We start from the raw sequence: 23,182 nt of genomic DNA on the forward strand, positions 1-23,182 counted from the left end.
AGCCAGGCCTTACAGCCTGTCCTGGTGCACAAAGATCTGGAAGAGCAGGCTGGCCACAGTCTGGTGTCTGTCCACCTTCCTGGTTGGAGTGCAGTTTGTGGGATGGTAGCTGTGGGCTGTGTGTGCTAACAGCACAGTGGAGAACTCTCTGGGTGCAATGGGCAATTTTTCTGCCCTGACACAGGTAAGGTCTGTGTTCCTGGCTGACTCTGCAGGGAGGTTGTAGGTTCAGGAGTGTTTCCAGCAGCCTGTAGTCCACTTTCCTTTATCCCATGAGTTAAGTGTGCTCAGACCTGGACATGAGGGCTCTGCCAAACCATGGCTGAGTGGTTTGATAGGGGAGAGGAGCTGGTGGTGGTTTTATGTGTGATGGGGTCTGTGGGCACTCTGGAGGCAGCAGCCCAGTCCAGCACAATGACTGGGCTTGGGATGTGTGCTGCAGCTGAGTTGGCCCAGAAGGCAAGGAAGGAGATTGCAGATTACCTGGCAGCTGGAAAAGATGAGCGTGCCAGGATTCGTGTGGAGCACATCATCCGCGAAGATTACCTTGTGGAGGCCATGGAAATCCTGGAGCTGTACTGTGATCTGCTGCTCGCCCGCTTTGGCTTGATCCAGTCCATGAAGTAAGCTCGGGCTGAGAGGGTCCTGGACTCAGGAAGGGGTACTGCTGGGGGCACATGTAGGGTACAGAAGGGCACCTGTGTTTGTCCCTCCACAGACCTTTTCTTCCCATGTAGGGAAGACTGTGGAGCCCAGTGTATAGGATGGGAGCTTAAAGGCTAAGCAGATTGAGGGCAGCAAAGGCTGGGTGTATGAGATGGAGAGAGAATTGTCTTCTCTGGTCGTAGGGAGCTGGACTCTGGCCTGGCAGAGGCAGTATCGACACTGATTTGGGCTGCACCACGCCTCCAGTCAGAAGTGGCCGAGTTGAAGATTGTGAGTAAGGTTGCTTGAGGGATGCTGCACGTACAGGGTGGGGGGTGATGCTGCCGGGTGCTGATTGAAGCACTTGTCTGGGACTTTGTATCATTAAAACAGAGGACTTTATGGGCTCTACTGATGGAAACAAAATGTCCTTGGAGCATCTTGGGTGGCTGCAGCTGCTGCACTGGGGTGCTCAGTGGGAGCAATGGGGGAGGGGGGGGTGGGTAAGTGGATGTGTGGTTTGAGGTGGGGGAAAGCAGGGGTGTGCATGTTCTAGAGTTTCTCTCTTGCTGCAGGTTGCTGATCAATTGTGTGCTAAGTACAGCAAGGAGTATGGGAAGCTGTGCCGGACAAACCAGATTGGGACAGTCAATGACAGGGTAATGAACTGGTAGAACAGGTGGAGCTGGCAGAGCAGCCACACCTGCTGAAACTTGCTGCTCCTTGGGCCCGTGGCTAGTGGCTGGTACTTGCAGTCACTCTGGAGCACAGCAGGTGCTGTGCAGTCAGGGCCCACCTGCACTGGAGCATGGTGATGAGGCCCTGCTCTGCTGGTTGGGGATGGGGAAGGGTAGAGCAAATAGAGCCCTGACCTGTGGCTGCCTGCAGCATGCTGTTCTGGGTGGAGAGGCCTCCCCAGGGCTGCCTGCTGCTCCCTGCAGCTGCTAGCCCTGGCTGGGATGGCACTGGTACAGAGCTGTTGGGTTCTGCATTGCCCTGCATTGTTCCAGCTGATGCACAAGCTGAGCGTGGAAGCACCACCTAAGATCCTGGTGGAGAGATACCTCATCGAGATTGCAAAAAACTACAATGTGCCCTATGAGCCTGACTCAGTGGTGATGGTGAGTGAGCCCCAGGATGTGGCACTTCTGTGAACTGGGTGGTCCTTATGCTTTGGTGTCTTCTAGACAGCCCCAGCATAGCATGATCCTTGTTCCTTCATGCACCCCTATGGTGTGTGGCAGTAGTTATACATGCTACAGCTTGGTTCCCATTCTGTTTCCCATTACTACCACTGTATAGCTGCTCTCTGTTCTGTTCTTGTGTATTATCATCTTGTGCGTTGACAAATGCTGCATCTAATGCTGTACAGAAGGCTATGATCGTAAGAGAGGTGTGTTGGTGAGCAGAATTCTCCCACCCTTTCCAGGCTGAAGCCCCAGCAGGCGGAGAGGCAGATCTGATTGATGTGGGGTTCACAGATGATGTGAAGAAGGGTGGCCATGGAGGGGGCGGAGGCGGTGGATTTACAGCCCCAATGATAGGTCATGATGGGTTAGTACCCATGCCCGTGATGATGCCTATGCCCATGCCAACAACAAATCCACCCTTCTCCTATCCACCTCCAAAGGGACCGGTAAGTTCCTGGGCTTTGTGTATTTCCTTTTTCTGTGAAAGACTCCCATTGTGGTGCTTAGCCCTGTGCCCTCTGACTGTCCCTGATAGCTCAGTGTGTCAGAAGGCCATCTTTTTGGTGTGAGAATGCATGGGATGGAGGCTGTTGGCCATGCAGCTGAATCTTAATGTTGCTTCTTGACTGTGGAGGCTCCTAGCCCTGTTCTCCAGCCAGTCCTCTTTGCCTTCAGGGAACAGAGGAGTACAGACTTAACCCCTGAGGCAGTCTTATGACTGCCAGGCTTTTGTCCAGGAGTTGGAACTGCAGTTGAAGTTGGTAGGCTGGTAGTGTGCCAGGATTCAGTCAAGGAAATCAGGTGAGTATTGTGGGATGGGAATAGCACAGAAAAATGCAGAAGAGCCCTGCCTTCAGACCTGCAGGGGGAGAAGACTGAGCCAATGGCTCTTGCAGGTGATTTGTTGTAAGGGTGGAAGGTAGGAGCTGAAAAGCACTTTGTTATCTGAATTAAGTAATTTACAGGATACCTGTGTAGACTGGAGAGCAGGATAGTGGGATGGCTTGGAGTCTTAGTACGGTCCCAGTACTGCTGAAGTACTTTTTGTGGAAAATTTGGACCAAGTATCATCAGCTGGCTGTTGGCCCAGGCATAAACACGCTGAGGGCTTGTGCCAGGTCTGGGTCCTTGAGGTGCTCTTGTGTGACAAATGAGGGCAATTCAAAGCCTTGTGTGAGCCAGAAACTTCTTTCCTCTTCTGCAATACTGCACCTAGGGCCAGAAGTGGTATGCCAGTATTTCCTTTATTGGCCTGGTACTTCTGATGCCTTGAAAGCTGCAATGTTTACCTGTGCTGGTTCTTTAGAATAACCCACAGTCCAGTTAGATAGGGCTGTCTGCTCCAGGTGACTACATCTGACTTAATACTTGAGAATCTCTTCCTTGTAAGTGTAAACTCTTGCCCACTTGGATACTTACCTGCATTTGTCTAAGACTATTCTTCCTGTGACTCCCATGGCAGCTGTAGTCGTGTGGTGTCTGGGATGAGTAGTCTGGTGAATGACTGATCTCTCTGTACAGGAGAACTTCAGTGGCCTGCCAGTGGGGACCTACCAGCCTTTCACTAACATCCACCCACCACCAATTCCAGCAAACCCGCCCACATATGAGTCCGTAAGTGCCTGAGATGAATGGCCGGTGTAGGCAGCAGAAAGATCCTCAGAGTGCAGTGGTAGCTACAGAGAAGGGAAATGTTTGTAAAGGATACTGCTGCCAACCTTTGGAGCTTTTGAGATGGTGCTGGTGTTACTTGCTGGTGTAGTGAATCACCGAGTGCACATGATAGAAGGATGACTTCTGGAGAGAAGTTCCTCATTCAGCTCTGTGCTTTGGCTGCAAAGGAGAGCTGAGATTTCTTTTGCTGTATTGTTAAAGTGGTGGTAAACATACAATAAGTAAAATCCACAAGTTCTGGTTTTTGCAGTGTGAAGGGTTTATCACCTTGATTCTCTTTAATTATGGCTTTTGTTCCAATTAACAGCCTGGATGACAATTTTGGCTCACCCATATGCTGTGTGTTTAAAGACTCTTCTTTTAACAGACTTTCCTCAGTCTTTGAGGACAACAAAACAGAAGCTGGAGACTTCCCTTTCTATGCTTGTCTGTGGTTTTGTTGCTGCAGTTTGTCATCATGCCTCCCACTCTGATTTTAGTGACATGCTTTTTGTTTTTGCATTGTCCCGAGTAGGGAGGAGCACAGTTGAGCATTGTGTGTGCTGACACTTTTATGTTCTCACAGGTGCAGCAGTCCAGGTGAACTGGGTAGAAATGGGTGTTGAAGGACGCACCATGTGGGGAATAAGAAGTTTTATTAGCACAGCTGAGTGTGCCGTGAGCCTTTTTCCCAGACAGACCAAGACCTGGGATGGGTCATTTCATACCCTGCTGCTAGTCACAAGGGCCTGTCAGTGGTTTATGAAGAAAGGCAGCGAGGAGCTGTGATGATGTGGATGAAGCGGATGGTGTTCTGCCACTAGTGGCCTTGATAAATATTTCAGACCTGATGGTGGATATGCTCAGTTGATTCATTCCTGGGTCAGTGCAGCTGCTTTAGTTGGCAGAGAGGGAGAGAAAAGCTGAAGAGCTGCCTCTAGCTTTCTTGGGAGGAGAGGCAGGTTGTTGCAAAGCTATGGCTGCTTGCTAGGGGTGGGGAGGAGTGTGCACTGCTCTGCTGGAGCTGTGCCTCTGAGCTCTACCTGTGTGCTGGTGTGACCATGCCTGGTGGGACAGAGCAGTAGTGACTGAGAGTCTTTTTCAGATTGATGAGCCTAACACTGACAAGGATCCTGCTGCATTAGTGCCTGGTGAGTATGTAGAGGTTTGGAAAACCTTGGGCATTAAGGGCTATTCCGAAAAACCTACTGGTACTGCCTGTTGCTGGAATGACCATTCCTTTGAGGGGCTCCGTTTGGCCCGGCAAGTGTGTGCTGATGGTGAGGTGCAATGATACTTCTCTTACAAACAGGGCCTGAGCCCAAAACAGAAGCTTCCCCTAAACCAAGTGCTGGAGCTCCCAATACTGTTGATAACTTTGTGCTGCCTGAATTGCCATCTGTGCCAGACACGCTGCCAACAGCATCTGCTGGTGCCAACTCATCTGCCTCAGAAGACATTGACTTCGATGATCTTTCACGGAGATTTGAGGAGCTGAAGAAGAAAACGTAAAACTTCTTGGGCTGCAGGGGAAGGAGCTGTGACATCTCTCTGAAACAGACTCCCTTTGCAATTGGTTTTCTGTATTAACCTCCAATGAACGTGCTCTTCTTTTTGAGCTCTCTTCCTGCTGTACTTAAACCAGGTGCTGCTGCTTTCCTGATCTTTGCTGCTCCAGGAGATGAACTGTGGGGAATGCTGTGAGAGTAAGGCAGGGAAGAGCTCTGTCAGTCTGGGTAGCTGTATGGGAAAGCTGTGCATGACGTTCTGGCCACTGTTCCTGGCTGCCTCCATGATGGCTCCGTGCCCCCCAGTAGAGGCTTTCTCTTGGGGAGCCCTTCCTGGCCTTCATGGTGTTCTCAGTTGGGTCTGCAGTTTGACGAAGGGTGGCACTGTTTGTCTGATCCTATTGAGAATGTGACCAGCCCCCCAGAGGGCAGAGCTGGACAGGCTCTGCTGCTGCCTCGGGGTTGTGATGCAGCAGCTTTTCTCCCGGGCGCTGAGCAGTTATGGACCACTAAGGTGTGGAGGTGAGGTATGGAGCGTGGTTTGATGGGATATGCAGCAGCACCTTGTTTACCCGAGCCGCAGGCGAGGCAGCCCGGGACTGTAACAGTGCTCCTGTTGGTGGCACTGTCTGCAGCTCTCCCGTAGCTGTCCGTGGCGCTGCCCCCGGCTGTACACCGTGCCCGGTCCTTGTCCGCTTCCCCGGGCCTCGGGCCCTTTGTACCTCCTTCAATAAACCGCGTTCCGCCGCCCCTGCTGCGTCGCTATTGGCTGGAACGGTACGGCCACCGCCAATCACAGCGGGGGGCCCAGGAAGTGCCCTTGCCTGTTGGGCTGAGCATAATGGCGGCTCCGCTGCGCGTGAGCGGCCGGGAATGTTGGGGGACGGGGAGCCGTCTTGGCGGGGCCACTCATGGGAAACGGGGGACAATCGGGCTTGGCCGGTTGCGGCTGGAGTGGGCAGTGCCTGGGCGGGCCGGGAAGAGAGGGGATGGGATGGATGGCGTGGGATCGGGAGGGGATTGGGATGGGTATGGTTGCTGGTGGGGGATCACGGCCGGTGCCGTGCTCATGACTTGGCGCAGGGACGGCTGCGGGCGCTGGCGCTGGGAGGCTGCGCGGTGCTCCTGGGATCGGCGGTGGTGGCAGGCGACGAGCGGCTGTACGCGGCGGCGGTGATGCCCGTGCTCCGGGCGCTGCCCCCTGAGGCCGCCCACGGCCTGGCTTTGCGCGCCGCCGCCCTCGGGCTGCTGCTCCCCGCCCGTCCCGACGGCCCCGCGCTGGTGCGTCTCGAGGGCCGGGGAGGAGGGGGAGCCGCGGCGCAGGGTGGGCAGTGGGAGGTCGGAAGGGCGGCCGGAGCAGGAGTATAGAGGGTGGGTCGCGGGGTGCGCAGGGGTCCTGTCTCAGGCCGTGGCGGGTGGCGAGGGACTGTCGGGCAGGCACCCAGTAAGGACAGCCCATAGGGCAGGGAGGTTGGAGAGACGCCTTGGGAGTGGTTCCTGGAGTCCGTGGCCTCTGACCCAGCCCCAGCCCCACAGGAGGTGCGAGTCCTCGGGCAGCGATTCCGCAACCCATTGGGCCTGGCTGCTGGCTTCGACAAGCAGTGTGAGGCTGTGGATGGGCTGTACAAAATGGGCTTTGGCTTTGTGGAAGTGGGGACAGTCACACCCGAGCCCCAGGAAGGGAACCCCAAGCCCAGGGTCTTCCGGCTGGCAGAGGACGAGGCAGTCATCAACAGGTGAGATGTGAGGGCAGCTGCTGTGGTATGTCCTGCAGTTGGCCCGCCGTGAGGGAGGGTGCATATTTGGGTGATCCCAGGTCTTTGGTTGATGCTTTTTGGTTGGATGTGCTGAGCAAAGCTGCGGAAACCACACATCTGCCATGTGTTTCTCACGTGTCCTGTTCAGGGCTTGCAGACATAACCCAACCTTGAACCACCTCTGCCCTGGTGCAGGTATGGATTCAATAGCCATGGCCGTGTGGTGGTGGAGAGCAGGCTGCGAGCCCGTCAGGAGACACAGATCAGGCTCACTGCTGGTGAGACAAGCTTTGTAATCCTTTGTTCTTGGGGTCTGCAGCGTAGGTTTGGGCATCTCGTGGGTACCTGTAGGATTGGTGTGTAATGCCAGTGTCTGGCACCGGAGCACCCTGGCTGGAGCAAGGACAGTTGGAGCAAGGACAGCAAGACTTTCTTGGGATTGTAGTCTCACCCTTGGCATTGTGACTAGGCACATTTCTCCTGCTGTTTTTTCTGGGATCAAGCTCCACTTACTGCTTTGGGCAGGATGTGTCTGCTGATACAGCCAAAGCCAAGAGGACCCCAGCTGGGCATCCTGAGGGCAACCTCTTGCCAGGCTGAAGGTTCTGGTGCTGGGAGGTGCTGACTGGGCTGGCTGTAGCAATGCTCCTGTGGTTGCAGGATGGTCCCAAGCCCATCCTAATGAAATACATGGGCTGCATATCCTCATCTTAAGTATAGCTGGTCCTGGAACCTCCTTTTTCAGGTGCTCTGGTTGTTGGGTGGTGGTTGGTCCTGCTGCCCTAGTTCAGCTGTGTCTATATTCCAGCTGGGATGCCTCTTGGAGTCAACCTGGGCAAGAACAAGAGCTCTTCTGATGCTGCAGCTGACTATGTGGCTGGGGTCCGGACACTGGGCCCTTTGGCTGACTACCTTGTTGTGAATGTGTCCAGCCCAAACACCCCAGGGCTGCGGGACCTGCAGGGCAAGGCTGAGCTGCGGGACCTGCTGAGTAAGGTAGGTGCCTCCCCCCAGCCAGCCCAAATCACAGCTCCAGTACTGGGTGCATCCCATCTCCTGGCATCATCTGCACTGCTGCAGCCAGTGGATTTGCCCGAGCACAGGGAAGAGTGGGGGTGGCTTTCCCGTTTTGCGGGCAGGACCACTGAAATGTCCCTGTCAGCTGCTGCTGTGGGGTGTACTAGGGCACTGTATCCCAGCAAAGGGCTCAGGAGCAGTGGGACATTGCCCTCCACTTGCTCCTGCAAGAGGCAGCGAGTTGTCCACCTCACAACTTCAGGCATTGCTGGGGTCCTGCCTGCTATGTGCTCCAGGTCCTGTGCCAAAGGTGCCTTTCCTGGTTTTGGTCCCACATAAAGGAGCAGGGTCTGTCCCTGTACTGCCTGTGGTGGGGGTGTCTGTAGGTCCTAGCTGGGGAAGGAGGCATCTCTGGCATGCACTGCCATGTGGACTGACAGGTGCTGGTGGAGAGGGACCTGCTGCCCTGCAAGCGTAAGCCAGCTGTGCTGGTGAAGATTGCTCCTGACCTCACTGCACAGGACAAGCAGGACATCGCCAGTGTTGTCTGTGAGGTGAGGAGGCAGGAAGGGGAGACACCAGAGGTGGGACTGCGGTAGTCCTGGCAAGTTACTTCTCTGAAAGACACGTATGCCTGCAGCTCTCTGGCTGCTGTAGGGATGGTGTTCCGGGTCAGTCAGAGTCTGTGAGAGCCCATGTGTGTCACCCAGGCATTGGGTGACCCAGGCAGTCCAGGCAGAGAGGGGAAGCTTTTTCCCCAGGCACACTTCAGGGTTGCATGCTGGGAGGTCCTGACCTGGCAGGAGGGAAGGGGAAGGCTGGGGTGCTTGTGGAAGCTGTGTTCTCATATGACTGCTTCTGCAGCTAGGTGTGGATGGGCTGATAATCAGCAACACTACCATGAGACGCCCCAGCAGCCTCCGGAGCAGGCAGCGCGTGGAGCCGGGGGGCCTCAGTGGGAAGCCCCTGCGGGAGCTCTCCACACAGACCATCAGGGAGATGTATGCTCTCACTCAAGGTGATGGAAGAACAGGGTTTGGAGGTGCATGCCAGCATTGCCTGTACCATCCTGACCCTGTACCCTGCCCACAGGCCGGGTGCCCATTATCGGTGTGGGTGGGGTGAGCAGTGGGCAAGATGCCCTGGAGAAGATCCGTGCTGGAGCCTCGCTTGTGCAGCTGTACACAGCACTTGTGTACCATGGGCCACCTGTGGTGGGGGCAGTGAAGCGGGAACTGGAGGAGCTGCTCAGGTGAGTGGAGGCCAGGCACATCCTCAGAGAACCCCTGGTCCTGGGAGAGCTCTGGACAGCTGTGTGCTGGTGGCTAAGTAGTGGCACTGTGGGGCTGAGCCCAGTCCCACCACACAGTCTCACTGGTTAGGGAGCAGGGCTTCAGGAATGTCATGGAGGCAGTTGGAGCAGATCACCGCTGCTGACATGCTGCACAGTGAAGGTCTAGCCAGGAGGAGCCATGACTGACCAGGGATGGATGTGACAATTCCAGTGCTGGGCAGACTGGGGCTGAGGCGAGGTGTTGGTTCCAGCCCCTGGGAAGGGTCTGATGGGTGGAGCAGGGGCTGCACTGGGGGGCAGCAGGTGACAGGGCCTTCACAACAGTGCTGCTTTTCTGGACTGTGTTTTGGCTTCCTGTGGGTAGCACAACTGTCAATAAACATTTGGCTCTCCTGGTCCTGTGTGCTGCTCAGGGAACACCCCATGGGCTGGAGTGATACAGCGTAGCTCTCCTCAGATGAGCAGAATCAGCTCTCCATATTGCTCCCACTTTTCCTGGTGGGAGAAGCCACTTGGAGTTGTGCAGTGGAGTGACAAGTGCACCAGGCCTCCCCGGGCAGAGACTTCTGCCTGAGGCCAGGCCCTAGAGGGGGAGGGAAGTCAGTGATGGTACCAGTGATGGGTGCCAGTACATAGCTGTTTGAAGATGACTGCAGTCATGCCCTGTCAGTTGTGGAAAGGCCCTGATCAAAGGTGCTTATGTCTTTGGTTTTGTCTGGTGCTGACTTTCCTTCACCCCGAACTCACTGCATCTTGGGCTTTTCCTGAGCAACAGCTTGCCCTGCACAAAGCATTCCCTGAGCAACCTCTCACAATCCACCCTGCAGAGCAGGACTGCACAACAACACTTCACCAAAATTGTTTACAACTGCTGGGAAATTCCTAACATGCTGGCTTCCTTGGCAGCTTCCTGCGCGCCTTTGCCAGGCTGATGCTAAGCAAGATGGGGCTTTTTGTGCTCTTCCTGCTGGGAATTGTGCTGGCTGCAGGCACCAGGGTCAGATCTGGAGTTCATGGGCTGCACCAGGGCAAAAGAGGTGCTAATAAAAGGGGTGAAGAGAAAGCCCCACACAGGAAGGGCCTGCTGGAGGCTGCTATGAGCATGGGGTGAGAACACAGATATGTCTCTGGATGTGCCCAGTGCTGTGTTTGTCCTTGTGTGGCTTAAGACCTGGCCCTACAGAGGACCAGTGTTGTGCCTGAAAGCAGCTGGGTCCCAAAACTGCAGCCTTGACCTGTGTAGCAGCAGGGGCCAGGTCTGACTCACGGCTGTCTTGATAGGCAGCCCTGGGGCATGGAGTTGCCCCTTTTTCCTACCGGGACAGGCCATGAGCCCAGCCACGCCCCAGGTGCCGGTGGAGCCCACAGCAGAGAACAAAGAGTAGGAGCGTAGGGCTGTCCTGTCACGGCGGCCACCCACTCCTGTCCCGTCCGCCCGGGACTCCGCCCTGCGCGCCCGTGACCCTGCGGAGGTCGCGTCCGCCGGAAGTCCGCCAGGGTGGCTTGTCTAGCGATGTTGGGACTCTATGGTGGCGGCTCTGCCATAGGCTCTGGCCGCCGTGTCTATGGTGCACTTGGCTAGAGAGGCTCCTCCCGTAAGCGCTGTGGCGCGGCTATGGCGGCGCTCCGGGAGCCGGGTTACGGTCGTTGAAGGAACTGCGGGGCCCGCGCGGCGCTGCGGCCGTGATGGAGGCGGTGAGCGAGGAGTCACTGCATCGGCTGTCGGGGACGAGCCCGAGCAGCGAGGCGGGTGGGCTGGTACTGCCTCGGGGTGCCGAGCAGCACGTCTTTAAGGCACCGGCCCCGCGCGTCTCCCTGCTGGGACTGGACGTGCTGGCGGCGCAGAAGCGGCGGGAGCGCCAGGAGGAGGCGGCTGGGGGGAAGCGATCCCGTGTTGCATCCTATAAGGACTGGGAAGAGGGTCGTGACGAGGCGGGCAGTGCCGAGGAAGAGGAAGAGGACGAGGCCGACCGGAGCAGCCGCAGAGTTCGCAGGAACAGGTGGCGTTTGCGGAGGGGTTCCTGGGGCCGCGTCCGGCTGGGTAGGGAGCGCAGGGTGAGCGCAGTCGGTGACGGGCGGGGCCGCCGCCTCCGGTGTGGGTCGCGGGCCACTGTGGCAGAAGCTGTAGCTGTACGAGACTAGCCGAAGGGCAGCTGTTGCTCAGCACTTCTGAGCATTTCTTCTCTCTGCTCTGCATGCCCAGACATTACCGCTCTGTCCACGTGGAGACACCTTCCTACACTGGGGGTGTCAGCGAGGAGTTCTTGGAACGCAACCGGCAGCGGGAAAGGGAGCGTCGGGAACATGGAGTCTTTGCCTCCTCCAAGGAGGAGAAGGACCGGAAGAAGGAACGCAGTAGGGATCGGGACTACGATCGGAAACGAGACCGTGGTAATTCAGACACCTTTGCGCTTCCTCTTGGTTTGGGTCTGGGCTTGTTCTTTGCCTTTGTCTTTACTAATGTTTGTGGTGATTTTTGCAGCGGACTTGGGAAGCTTTTTTGTGCAATAAGCACCTGATCCTATTTTGCTTTTGCAGAGGAGCGGGAGAGGAGTCATCACAGCAGATCGGAGAGGGATGGCTCATCAGAGCGGAGTGTCAGGAGGAGTGAACCTGAGAGCCCCCGACATCGGCCTAAAGGTGAGAGTGGGACCCGATAGAACTCTTTTGTGAGACTAACAGGAAGTGGCTTGGAGGTTTTTATGCTTCCTGCTGTTTTTGCAGGACAAGGGTGATAGAAAAGCTTGTACCTTGTAGTATTTGTGGTTAAGGCAAGCATAAAATTTCAGCTCAGCTTGGGTCTGGGAGCAGTGTGCCAGCTGTGTGTGTTTGAAGCTCTGGCGGATCTCTGCATGGTGGGGTCTGTTCTGGGTCTGTGTGATAGAAATCTGATCCTTTGGAAATTCCTTGCAATCACTGGGTCAGCCCCTTCTCTTAGAGGGAGGCCAATGGGTAACTTTCTCTCCATGCTCCTTTCTTGGAAGATGTTAGGTGGCTCCACGTGCTCAGGGTCACTGTTTGAACAACAGGTGACAAACCCCATCTCTTCTGCCAGATGCAGCCACACCTTCTCGCTCCAGCTGGGAGGAAGATGATGGTGGCTACAGCAGTGGCCATCGCTCGCAGTGGGAATCTCCATCTCCCACACCTTCCTATCGAGACTCAGAGCGTAGCCACCGTCTGCCATCGCTGCGGGACACAGACCGGCGGGAGCGGGACAGGTACCAGTGCCTGAGGCTGTGCTGTGAGCTGTGGAGCTACAGAACAGGGACTCTTGTATGTATGAGAAGGGTCTGCCTGTGGGCACCAGTTCCTCCCCTCTGTTGTGTTTCCAGGTCTGTGAGGAGCCGGTACTCTGATAAGACACCATTGCCAACCCCATCATACAAATACAATGAATGGGCTGATGACCGGAGGCATCTGGGGGCCACGCCACGCCTGTCCCGAGGGAGAGGTGAGGAATCTGGGCTGAGCTGCCTGGGGTGGGCAGTGTGGAATCCCCTTTCTTGTGGCACAGAGTTTGGGTTTCCTTGGGAATTTTCTGGACCATCTGGCTCACCCTAGGCCGGCGCACAGAAGGGGAGGAGGGCATTGCCTTTGAGACAGAAGAGGAGCGGCAGCAGTGGGAAGATGACCAGCGGGTGAGAGTCTGGGACAGGCCAGGGGCTCGGGTCCACCAGGCTGTGGGGAATGGGCAGAAATCACTGCTGCACCTCTCCCTTCCCAGCAAGCTGACCGGGACTGGTACATGATGGATGAGGGCTACGATGAGTTTCACAACCCTTTGGCTTACTCCTCAGAGGAGTACGTGAAGAAGCGCGAGCAACACTTGCACAAGCAGAGGCAGAAGCGGATCTCGGCACAGCGGCGGCAGATCAATGAGGTAAGGCCAAGAGGCGGAGTTGGCTGCTCTGAACACGTGGGGTTGGCTGCCTCTTGAAAGATCCACTTGTTGAGCCCTTGCTCTCAGGTGGACAAGGACACTTTCAGGCCAGGCTGAAGGAGTGCTCACAGGGAAACTGTGTTCAAGTTCTCCTGGAAAGTCCAGCCCAGCAACTCCTGCATGGGCAGAATTCACAGCTGGGGTGGCTGGTGAATTGCAGTGTCCAGGGCAGCAGGAGTGCAGAGGACCATGCTTCTGCTGTTCTGAGTGCGAGGTACATTACTGGGGCTGTCCACTGTTGGCCCAGTGGATGCTGGGGACAGCTTCTCTCTGTACATGAGCAGGGCTGTGTCAGGCTTCCTGGTGTATTCTGACTGCCTTGCAGGCAGTGCCTATGCTGCATTTCCTTGGAGACAGTCCTGTTGACCATGTGCTTCACATGGGCAGTTTCTTGTATGTTACTGCTTCCAATTACTGTTCCTTCCCTTGTGCTTACTTTCAGGCTCACTAGGCTTGAACCATCCTGTTGCCAGTGCAGAGCCCAGGACCAGCCTTGGTGTGCTGGTGTGATCTCTGTGACTTTCTGTGGGGCTTCACTATGTTTTTGATATGTGTTTCCTGCAGGATAATGAGCGCTGGGAGACAAATCGCATGCTGACCAGTGGTGTGGTACATCGGATTGAAGTGGACGAAGATTTTGAGGAGGATAACTCTGCTAAAGTGCATTTGTTGGTGCACAATCTAGTGCCCCCTTTCCTAGATGGAAGGATTGTCTTCACCAAGCAGGTAGAGACTGTGGCTGAGACTGTGACTGATGGCAGGGAGCCTTGTACATATGAGGCCTTTTTAGTAAAGCACTGCCTTTTCCCTGCAGCCAGAGCCAGTCATCCCTGTGAAGGATGCCACCTCGGATTTGGCCATCATAGCACGGAAAGGCAGCCAGCTGGTGCGCAAGCACAGGGAGCAAAAGGAGCGTAAGAGGGTATGCTGCAGCCCTTTGACTTACTGCCCACTGTGCATGTTTGTTAGTTCCTCACAGCCTTGTTTGGACTCTGCATCATTCAGGCTTTGGCAGCAGCGATGATAAGAAGTTCATATGTTTGTGAGCTGGGACATCCTGGCAGCCCAGCTTACTGCATTGCCTTATAGCAGCTGTTGTGGTGTGATTTTCTTGGGCGCTGCTTTGGGACATGAATCTCTGTGCATTTGGACATTTGGATTATGGGAGAAGGAAGCAGGTGGAAGAATGCTGGGTATCTTAGAGACTGTCAGCAGGCAGTATGGCAGCAGGATGTACCTTGTCATTTCTGAGCAGAAGAGTTATGAGAAGGGGGAGTATGGGGTAAGGTAGCAGATTAGTTTTTGGGGGTGTTCTCTAGGGACTTTCTCCAAAGGTTACATAATAGCTGTGGGGAAAGTACAGATGTGTTCCTTGTACATTGAAACTGGGCTGGATTTGACCTTTTTATACTGCGAGTGGAATGTGGTGATAGCATATCTAAACTGATAGCAGAGGTGGGAGGGAAGCCTGTGAGCGCTTGGCAAGGGCAGGAGGGTTTTCTCTGGTTCACATCTGTGTAGGTTTAAGTTCAAATTTAATGGAAGGGTCAGAAGCTGGAACTGTTTTCTTAGGAGGCAGTTGGTAATCCTTTGCCTGAAGTCTCTATATCCATTCCAGTGTCTTAAAACTCTGCTTCAGTTCATTTGGAAGAGGGGAACATAATGTAGGAATGGAGTGTGCATTCTGCATTGGGGAACTGTGGTACTAATATCTTTTTCCTAGTCTTAGGAGTAGGATTGGGGAAGAATTTTGTCTGTGTTTGTGAGAGAACTACTGCTCTTTCTCTCCTTCCAGGCTCAGCACAAGCACTGGGAGCTGGCAGGCACCAAACTGGGAGACATTATGGGGATCAAGAAAGAGGAGGAAAAGGACGAGATGGTGACAGAAGATGGCAAAGTGGATTACAAGTAAGGGCTTGCTCTGAATTACTCTGCTCAGCTCATAAGGGGGGGGCTACAGGTGTAGCAAAGTGTGTGGAGAGGCAGTTTCGGGACTTGCGGTGTTTCCTTAGAACAGAGCAAAAGTTTGCTGAACACATGAAAGAAAAAAGTGAAGCCAGCAGTGAGTTTGCCAAGAAGAAATCGATCCTGGAGCAGAGACAATACCTACCCATCTTTGCTGTACAGCAGGAACTGCTCTCCATCCTCAGGTATGGCTGTCAGGGCATCCCCAGGGCACTGGCCTGTATTTGGGAACTCAGTTGAGGAATTGTAGAACATAACCACTGGGAAGCTGTAATCTCAGGAAACAACCCATTGCTTTGTGTTTGCTCAGCTCTTCTGCCTGAGTAGGAAGATGCTTAGCTAGTAACACAAAAGCCCTTCTTTGAAGGTCTATGAAGAAATACCCTTTTCTTTTCCTCAGAGACAACAGCATTGTGATCGTGGTGGGGGAGACGGGGAGTGGGAAGACAACTCAGCTGACACAGTATCTCCATGAGGATGGCTACACTGATTATGGCATGATTGGCTGCACACAGCCTCGCAGGGTGGCTGCCATGTCAGTGGCCAAGCGGGTCAGTGAGGAGATGGGCGTGCGTCTGGGGGAGGAGGTGAGTCGAGTAGGGAGTGCAGGGGTGCCACCCAATGATACTGCATGCATGGGACTGTTGGAAGACTTCAGGTGTCTCTGCTCTCCCAGGTAGGCTATGCCATCCGCTTTGAGGACTGCACGTCAGAGAACACGGTGATCAAGTACATGACAGATGGGATCCTGCTGCGGGAGTCGCTGCGGGAGGCTGACCTGGACAACTACAGTGCTATCATCATGGATGAGGCACACGAGCGCTCACTCAACACTGATGTGCTCTTTGGGCTGCTTCGGGAGGTATGTGTGACACTGGGCTAGTGGACACCAGCGTGGGGCATGTGATCTGGGACAGTCCTTCTCTGCCAGGACTAGGAGAGGGAAGCAGAGCTGCCACATCTCTGTCTGCACTTGACTGCTCCAGCATCCTGGTCCTTGGTTCTGGGGGGACAGGTCTGCTGCCAGAGTCTTGCTGGCTGAATGTCAGAACTGCCAATACAGAGGTCTTTGCTGGATTAAGGTTTCCTGGACTGAGGTTGGCAGGTCTTTTTGATTGCACTGACCATGGGGCATGAGTGTTCTCTGGCATGCACAGCGAGTGTCTCTGGAGTACAACAGAAGCTCTGTCCGATGCCATTATCTCAATTGAAAACAGCCCGCAGCCATGCATGAATATTCCATATTGTTCATCTGCTTCCTAGGTGGTCGCCCGACGCTCCGATCTGAAGCTTGTTGTCACTTCGGCCACCATGGATGCAGAAAAGTTTGCCTCCTTCTTTGGGAATGTTCCCATTTTCCACATTCCTGGGCGCACTTTCCCTGTGGATATTCTTTTCAGCAAGGTATAATTAAGCTTGTGGATGGAAATTCTGCTGGCAGGAGAGGGTTGTGACCTAGGTATGCTGTACTCTGAGGGTGACACACAGGACAGGGTAGGAGTGGATGTGGTGTGCTTACAGTCCTGCATACAGGACAGGGCAGGTAAAGTTATTGGTAGAGATTAACTTGGACTGTGCTGTTCAGACCCCACAGGAGGATTATGTGGAGGCTGCAGTGAAACAAGCCTTGCAGGTCCACTTGTCTGGTGCTCCTGGAGACATCCTCATTTTCATGCCTGGCCAGGAAGATATCGAGGTGAGTTGGAAGGACAGGCACTATCCTACCCTCTTGATTCAGTCTCATGTGTTCACCCCTCTTTGTGTCTAGGTGACCTCAGAGCAAATTGTGGAGCACCTTGAGGAGCTGGAGAAGGCACCTGCTCTTGCTGTGCTGCCAATCTACTCTCAGCTGCCCTCGGACTTGCAGGCCAAGATCTTTCAGAAGGTGATGATGTGTGCTTTGTGATTATGATGGGGACGGGGAAAACTGGAGCGGGAGACAGTACAGAGCTAGGGTGGGAGGTGTAGGTGTACCTCGGTATTACATGTGGAGGGTGAGAGAAAGCATGTACCCCACCCCCCTCCAAAGAGTCACCTCTGTCCCTCTCTGCATTCCTCAGTGGAGCAGAGCCGTGTCCAGGAGCGTGACTCATGTGTAGTGTGCTTGCAGGCTCCTGATGGGGTCAGGAAATGCATCGTTGCCACTAACATTGCAGAGACCTCACTGACAGTGGATGGTATCATGTTTGTGATTGACTCTGGCTACTGCAAACTGAAGGTGAGCCAGGGTTTTCTGTACTCTCTGCCTCTGATTTCTGGGGTAGGTTGAGGGAGTTCTGAGGTCATGATTCAGCCTTCCTCTTAACTTCTGTCTGATCTTCTTGTGCCCCGAAGGTTTTCAACCCCCGTATAGGCATGGATGCACTGCAGATCTACCCCATCAGTCAGGCCAATGCCAATCAGAGGGCTGGCCGAGCTGGCCGGACAGGCCCAGGCCACTGTTTCAGGTAGGCACGTCACTGCTGTTCCTGTTGTGTTCTCAGTTTGGCATCAGGTCATGTATTTTTTTCTTACTGGAGCTGTTTATTATCTCGAACTTTGAGGGGATGTGGGCAGTAGGCAGGCGTGAAGGCCTTCTTTGAACCCAGTGCTTCTGCAGAGAAAAGGATGTGCTCCACTTTCTTCCTGTGCCCATCTTCACTTGTGGCTGGTCTGCCCTGGATGCTACCAGGATAAAAGCCAAGCCAAAGGCCTTTCCCAGGCTATGCTGTGAGAGCAGGGAAGGGCATGCTTGGTCATGTACTGTGCTGTGCTGCAGCCCAAACACCCAATGTGCTGGGGAGACCACACTTTGGCTGGACTGCAAGTGCCCCCCGAGGGTGCTGCTGCTGGGTGCAGATTGCTGCCCTGTGTCATGATGTGCTGGGCTGGGCAGAGACTGGCAAGTCTGTAAGGAATGCAGTGGCTGGAACAGGAGGAACATGTTCTTGGCATCTCTTACCAGGCTCTACACCCAGAGTGCCTACAAGAATGAGCTGCTGACAACCACGGTGCCTGAGATCCAGCGCACCAACCTCGCCAATGTAGTGCTCTTGCTCAAGTCACTGGGTGTGCAGGACCTGCTGCAGTTTCACTTCATGGATCCACCCCCTGAGGACAATATGCTGAACTCCATGTACCAGCTGTGGATCCTGGGGGCCCTGGATAACACAGGTATTGGCTGCTGGGATAAGCTGCCAGCCCATGGGACTGGGGCCTGCCCAGCTGCTGATCACTATTCTGTTCCTGCAGGTGGTCTGACCTCTACAGGACGTCTCATGGTGGAGTTCCCACTGGACCCTGCACTCTCCAAAATGCTCATTGTCTCCTGTGACATGGGTTGCAGCTCTGAGATCTTGCTCGTTGTCTCCATGTTGTCTGTGCCTGCCATCTTTTACCGGCCTAAGGTACAAGATGCTGCCGTTCCAGCAGCTCAGGGCCCTCCCCTGCCCTTTGACTTACCTGTGTTCTTTGCTTGCCCTTCAGGGCCGAGAGGAGGAGAGTGATCAAGTGCGGGAGAAATTTGCTGTTCCAGAGAGCGATCACTTGACTTACCTGAATGTTTACCTGCAGTGGAAAAACAATAGCTATTCTACCCTGTGGTGCAATCAGCACTTCATCCATGCCAAGGCCATGCGCAAGGTGAGGCTGTGGCCATAAGGCTGGGGAGACAGCCTTGTGCAGAAGAGGTATCTGACCAGCACACATCTTTGCAGGTGCGGGAGGTGCGTGCCCAGCTCAAGGACATTATGGTGCAGCAGCGAATGAGCCTGGCATCCTGTGGTACAGACTGGGATGTTGTCAGGAAGTGCATCTGTGCTGCTTATTTCCATCAGGCTGCAAAGCTGAAGGTGAAAGGTGTTTGAACTGCCTGAGGGCTGCAAGGCCCTGCCTAGGAACACGTGGACTAAGCACATTTGTCTTTGCAGGGCATTGGGGAGTATGTGAACATTCGCACGGGCATGCCCTGCCACCTGCACCCCACGAGCTCTCTGTTTGGCATGGGCTACACACCCGACTACATTGTGTACCATGAATTGGTTATGACTACCAAGGTGAGCTTGAGCTGAGGGCTAGCAAGAAGGGTGATGAGTGCTCCAAGGGAGATGGGAGGACTTTGCTGTGAGACTGAGATTCCATCTGAGTGGCCAATACTAGCCTTTCCCATCTATACCAACTAGGCAGGTCTGTGTAATCTGTTTGTCCCTTCCCCCATTATTTTTCTCTGTTTTCTGTGGGATATGTTTGATCCTCCTTGTGGTCTCATCAAATCCAACCCATAGCAGCTTCTGAGACCAGGAGGAATTGTCTGGAAGGGGTATGGTCCCAGCCTGAGAAGCGCCATCAGCAGCTGAGGGTGGAAAGGAGCTACTATGGCTCTGGGAATGGTGCCCAGGCCCCAGGGATGCCATCCAGCTATCCTGGTCTTTCTGTCCCTGCAGGAATACATGCAGTGTGTCACTGCTGTGGATGGAGAGTGGCTGGCGGAGCTGGGTCCCATGTTCTACAGTATCAAACATGCTGGCAAGTCACGCCAGGTAAGTGTTCTGTCCTGGATGAACTGGCAAACTGCAAGCCCTCTGCATTCTGCTGCTGTACGTGTGTGTTTTGACACGAAGGGAGCAAGCTTGTGGGCCTGCAGGGTGTCTGCTGTCCCTGACCTGCTGCTGCTTTCCTCCAGGAGAACCGCCGCCGTGCCAAGGAGGAGGTGTCTGCCATGGAGGAGGAAATGGCTTTGGCAGAGGAGCAGCTGCGTGCCCGCCGGGAGGAGCAGGAGCGCCGTAACCCACTGGGAAGTGCAAGGTGGGTGATAGCCCTGCCTGCCCATGGCTTGCCTGTGTGGAGGATCCCAGCTTCCATGTGGGAATTCTGCTGCAGGAAAAGGTTGCCTTTTCCTTAATTGCCCTTGTCCTCTTTGACAGATCTACTAAAATCTATACCCCTGGGCGAAAGGAGCAGGGGGAGCCCCTGACACCACGACGCACCCCAGCCCGCTTTGGTCTCTAAGAAGGCACGACCTATTGCTTTGAGGCTTAAGGTAGTGCCCAGCTACCCTGATAAGTTTATTCTGAGGTCTCTACAGCTTGTGGCCCTGGAAGGCTTTGGTGCCTGGCACTAATTTTGCTACAAAACAGAAAGAATTTTATTTGTTTAAAGGTTGTCAGTTTAATCCTTGCTTTGTTTTGCACTGCTTGTTGTGCTGGAGGTGGATGTTGGGTGGAGGTAGCTCTACAGAATTGTGCAGGGCTGGTACTGTCAGGTTGTTGCCCTGTAGAACCTGGAACAGGGCACAGAATTAAAGTAACCTGGAGGACAAACACAGCCTGGCCCATACTCCTGCAAAGGCAGTTCTCTTACAGCCCATGCCCTGGACAGGCAACTAGTGCTGAGCTGTCCCTGCACACATGGGATCATTGGCCCAGCCCTGTTTCAGGCCAGGCTGTGCCAGGCATTCTCACTTTTTCAGCTGCTCACACTTGTGGGGCTTCTCAGGTGTTCTGAACATTAGGTACAGGTTCTCCTGCATCCTGTAGTGTGTTCTTGAATGCCTGTTTGGGTCCTGTACCTGCTTTGTCATCTTGCTGAGTTCTTCCTTAAGGAAAGCCAGCTCCACCTTGCAGACAACCAGCTCCTCTTCTTGCTGAGCCAGAGTTTGCTCACAGTCCAGGTGTAGCTGCTGCCAGTGTTGGACTAGGCTGCTCAGCTCCTGCAGCCTCTCCTGGAGGGAGTAGGTCTGCCCATGGCACAGTGAGACACAGGTTGAGCACAGACTCCTGGTTTTTCACAAGAAGACTTGAGACATCCTTACTTCCTGTTTGCTCTGCTCCTTGAAGCTCTGCATCTTCCTCAGCTGCCGATGAAGCTGCTGCCTATGTGTCTTGTAGGCTGCAATCTTTTCTGCCTGTTTGGTGCTCTCTTGCTGAGCTTGGGCCAGCTCTGCCTGGAGGTTCTCCATGTCCTGCACCTGCCGGCAAAGCTGTGGGGCAGGGAGGATGGTTGGCCATGGCTGAGCCTCTCCTGGAGGCAGGAGAAGGGTCTGGGACTGAGGCTGCATCTCTGTACTGTCCTACCTTGCCCTCACCTGTTGCTGCAGCTCTGCCACTTTTTGGTGTAGGCCATGGATGGTGTCTTTGCTCAGCTGCTGAAGACCCTGCTGCTTCTGGGCCTGGGTGGCTCCCAGCTGCTCTGGCAGCTGGGCTGGGCTGTGCTGCAGGCCCTGGCTCTGCTCCTGTGCCCTCAGCTGCAGAGAAGGCAGTATGTTGATGGGTTGGTCTTGTGCTGTGTGCCCTTCCCTGAGCACAGGCACAGCTGCCGTCTGTGCTGCAGAGTGCTCAGGGCTGGCCAGTGCCTGGCTGTGTGAGATGGTGGGGGCAGGCTGCCCTTGTTGCCTCCCACCCTGTCCCCAGGGCTTCTGGGGGAAGGGGAGCAGGGGTCAGCCCTGCAGTGTAGTTGTCATGGCTCCTGTGCCCCCCTGGCTGCTTGCCCCTAGATTTGGTGTAGTAGCTGGAGAGCTGCTTGCACTGACCTGCTTGAGCAGCTCTCTGCTCTCCTGTGGGATATTGTGGCTGGTGTCAAAATCACTGTGGGCAGCCAAGTAGGAGGTGACCTCTGTCTGCACTGCCTGGTCCTTCAGGTCAAGGGGTCCGTCACTGATCTGTAAGTACCCAGCAGGATGTGGGATTACCCTGTGCCCCTGCTGTGTAGGGCTGAGGCTGCAGAAGGAGTTTTTTGGGACAACCCATGGACAATGGGCTGTTGTGCAGGGCCTGTGACAGAGGAATGTGACCTGCACCAGCTGGAAGGCAGGAAGGGTGCTGGCTTCTGGCCCTCTCCTCTCTGTGCAGTCCCCACAGTGCCCTCCCTGTTGTGGCAGTATCTGGTGGACACCTAGCAACCCTGGAAAGCCATCCCTGTGGTTCCTGACAAGTGGTGGAGCAGGGGCACAGGGAGAGCTCATTGGCAAGATTGTGGGCTGCAGCAGTGCCACCAGCCCTGGGATGGTGCCCAGGGTGTCAGTGGGGCTGTTAGGGTCTGCATTCTTCCAGCTCTGTTCAGCTGGGTGGACTGGGCTATTCCAGCCAGGCTTGCCTTGTAGCTAGGCTGCTCTGTACAGGTGGTGCTAGAGCCATGTGTGGCTGACAGGATGTTATCTACCCTTACCTGGGGGACCACCAGATGTTTGCCCAGGCTGTGGGGCAGGCATGATGCCCAGCCTGTGGTGGAGTGGCAGTGAGGGACACATGCAGCTCGGTCTGCAGCCACTGTGTCCAGCACTGGTACCTTGTCCATCAGTGCCTGGAACTGCTGCATCAGAATGACCAACTCCTGGTGCTCCTGCTCCACTGCACGCTCCTGCTCCTGCAGCTGGATCAGTTGTTTGTGGTTTGTGTCCCTGCAGAAGTCCAGGTCCAGCTGCAATGCCCTTATCATGGCCAGCACCTGAGCTGGGTCCAGATCTTCCTGCTCTGTGTCCAGGCATGCTCTGGGCTCCCCATGCTGTTGCTCCAGCACCAGTGCTTGCCTTTGGCCCTAGGACATGGCATGAGCAGCATGTGTCCAGCTTGCCGCTGTAGCCAGCCCATCTTGCAGCTCCTGGCTGGGCAGGCACTGGGGCTGGACAAGGCTGGCAGGCCTAGTTTTGTGCAGAGCAGCCATGGACCGTGTTGCCAGAGGGTGGGTGCAGTTCTTCCCCACCAGCAGCACTGCCCCATGCATGTGCACGTTCTGACAGTTCCTTTGGGCTCACAAATAGCCAAGTCCCTGACACCACTGGCCCTCCACACTGCAGTGAACTGTGGTCACTGTGGGAAATGTGGCAGCGGGACCAGTGCAGCCACTGCAGGACTGGATCCCCCTGAGCTCTTGTGCTTTCCCCAGCCCTGGGGAAGAAATGTCTGGTGGTGCAGGCAAGGGCTGGCCAGGGCCTCCTGTATCATCTGGCCATGCAACCAGTGCCTGGGTTGAACATGTGGTTGATATGCTCACCTTGGGCTGCCAGGCCTGTGTCTCCTGCTGAAGCTGCTGGATGGAGCTGGTCTGCTCTGGTGTCTCCTTTGCCCCTGACAGACCTCTACAGGAGCCTTCAGACTGATCCTGAGGTGCAGGGACCTCCCCTGATGTGCCAAATTTTGGCCACTCTCTCACTGTTGGAAGCACCACAACCTTTCTTGCAGCCCCAGACAACCCTTAGTCCCACAGATGTCACTCAGCCCTGCCTGGGACAGCCCCAC

The 23,182-nt window shown here is 55.0% G+C and overlaps 3 protein-coding genes across 11 annotated transcripts in view; all 3 read left to right on the plus strand.

Moving 5' to 3' along the window:
- The window catches only part of LOC134048292 (IST1 homolog), a 27,885-nt gene extending 22,241 nt beyond the window's left edge, over nt 1-5,644 (plus strand). For 5 of the 6 annotated variants that reach the window (XM_062499981.1, XM_062499985.1, XM_062499988.1 and 2 more), the window contains exons 3-10: nt 443-623; nt 849-936; nt 1,221-1,304; nt 1,656-1,766; nt 2,075-2,281; nt 3,357-3,449; nt 4,594-4,639; nt 4,801-5,644. In XM_062499981.1, the coding sequence (XP_062355965.1) occupies nt 443-623; nt 849-936; nt 1,221-1,304; nt 1,656-1,766; nt 2,075-2,281; nt 3,357-3,449; nt 4,594-4,639; nt 4,801-5,000 (1,010 nt within the window). In that variant the 3' untranslated portion in view covers nt 5,001-5,644. The other variant, XM_062499984.1, reaches the window with a different exon arrangement.
- DHODH (dihydroorotate dehydrogenase (quinone)) lies at nt 5,498-10,553 on the plus strand. Its single transcript, XM_062499989.1, is given in 10 exon segments — nt 5,498-5,565; nt 5,567-5,855; nt 6,080-6,277; nt 6,533-6,732; nt 6,949-7,031; nt 7,562-7,749; nt 8,211-8,324; nt 8,635-8,788; nt 8,863-9,022; nt 9,153-10,553. Coding segments are annotated over 10 exon segments (1,509 nt in total). The 3' UTR covers nt 9,208-10,553.
- Nucleotides 10,554-10,613: 60 nt separating this feature from the next.
- DHX38 (DEAH-box helicase 38) lies at nt 10,614-20,111 on the plus strand. Of its 4 annotated transcripts, none has more exons than XM_062499849.1 (26): nt 10,615-11,064; nt 11,268-11,455; nt 11,603-11,704; nt 12,120-12,285; nt 12,400-12,518; nt 12,629-12,705; nt 12,792-12,947; nt 13,572-13,733; nt 13,822-13,929; nt 14,803-14,915; nt 15,020-15,157; nt 15,373-15,559; nt 15,649-15,834; nt 16,236-16,376; nt 16,558-16,668; nt 16,741-16,857; nt 17,083-17,190; nt 17,307-17,419; nt 17,917-18,125; nt 18,204-18,358; nt 18,438-18,593; nt 18,668-18,802; nt 18,881-19,006; nt 19,394-19,489; nt 19,633-19,754; nt 19,874-20,111. In XM_062499849.1, the coding sequence occupies exons 1-26, from the start codon at nt 10,751-10,753 to the stop codon at nt 19,956-19,958; spliced, it is 3,690 nt and encodes a 1,229-aa protein (XP_062355833.1). In that variant the 5' UTR covers nt 10,615-10,750; the 3' UTR covers nt 19,959-20,111. The 4 variants fall into 4 exon arrangements, with proteins under 4 accessions (XP_062355831.1, XP_062355832.1, XP_062355833.1 ...); XM_062499850.1 differs by having other exon boundaries at nt 12,120-12,270; XM_062499847.1 differs by having other exon boundaries at nt 10,614-11,064; nt 12,120-12,518.
- Nucleotides 20,112-23,182: the final 3,071 nt, after the last annotated feature.

Source organism: Cinclus cinclus, chromosome 11 (assembly GCF_963662255.1).
Source record: "Cinclus cinclus chromosome 11, bCinCin1.1, whole genome shotgun sequence".
In the NCBI taxonomy this organism is placed as follows: Eukaryota; Metazoa; Chordata; class Aves; order Passeriformes; family Cinclidae; genus Cinclus; species Cinclus cinclus.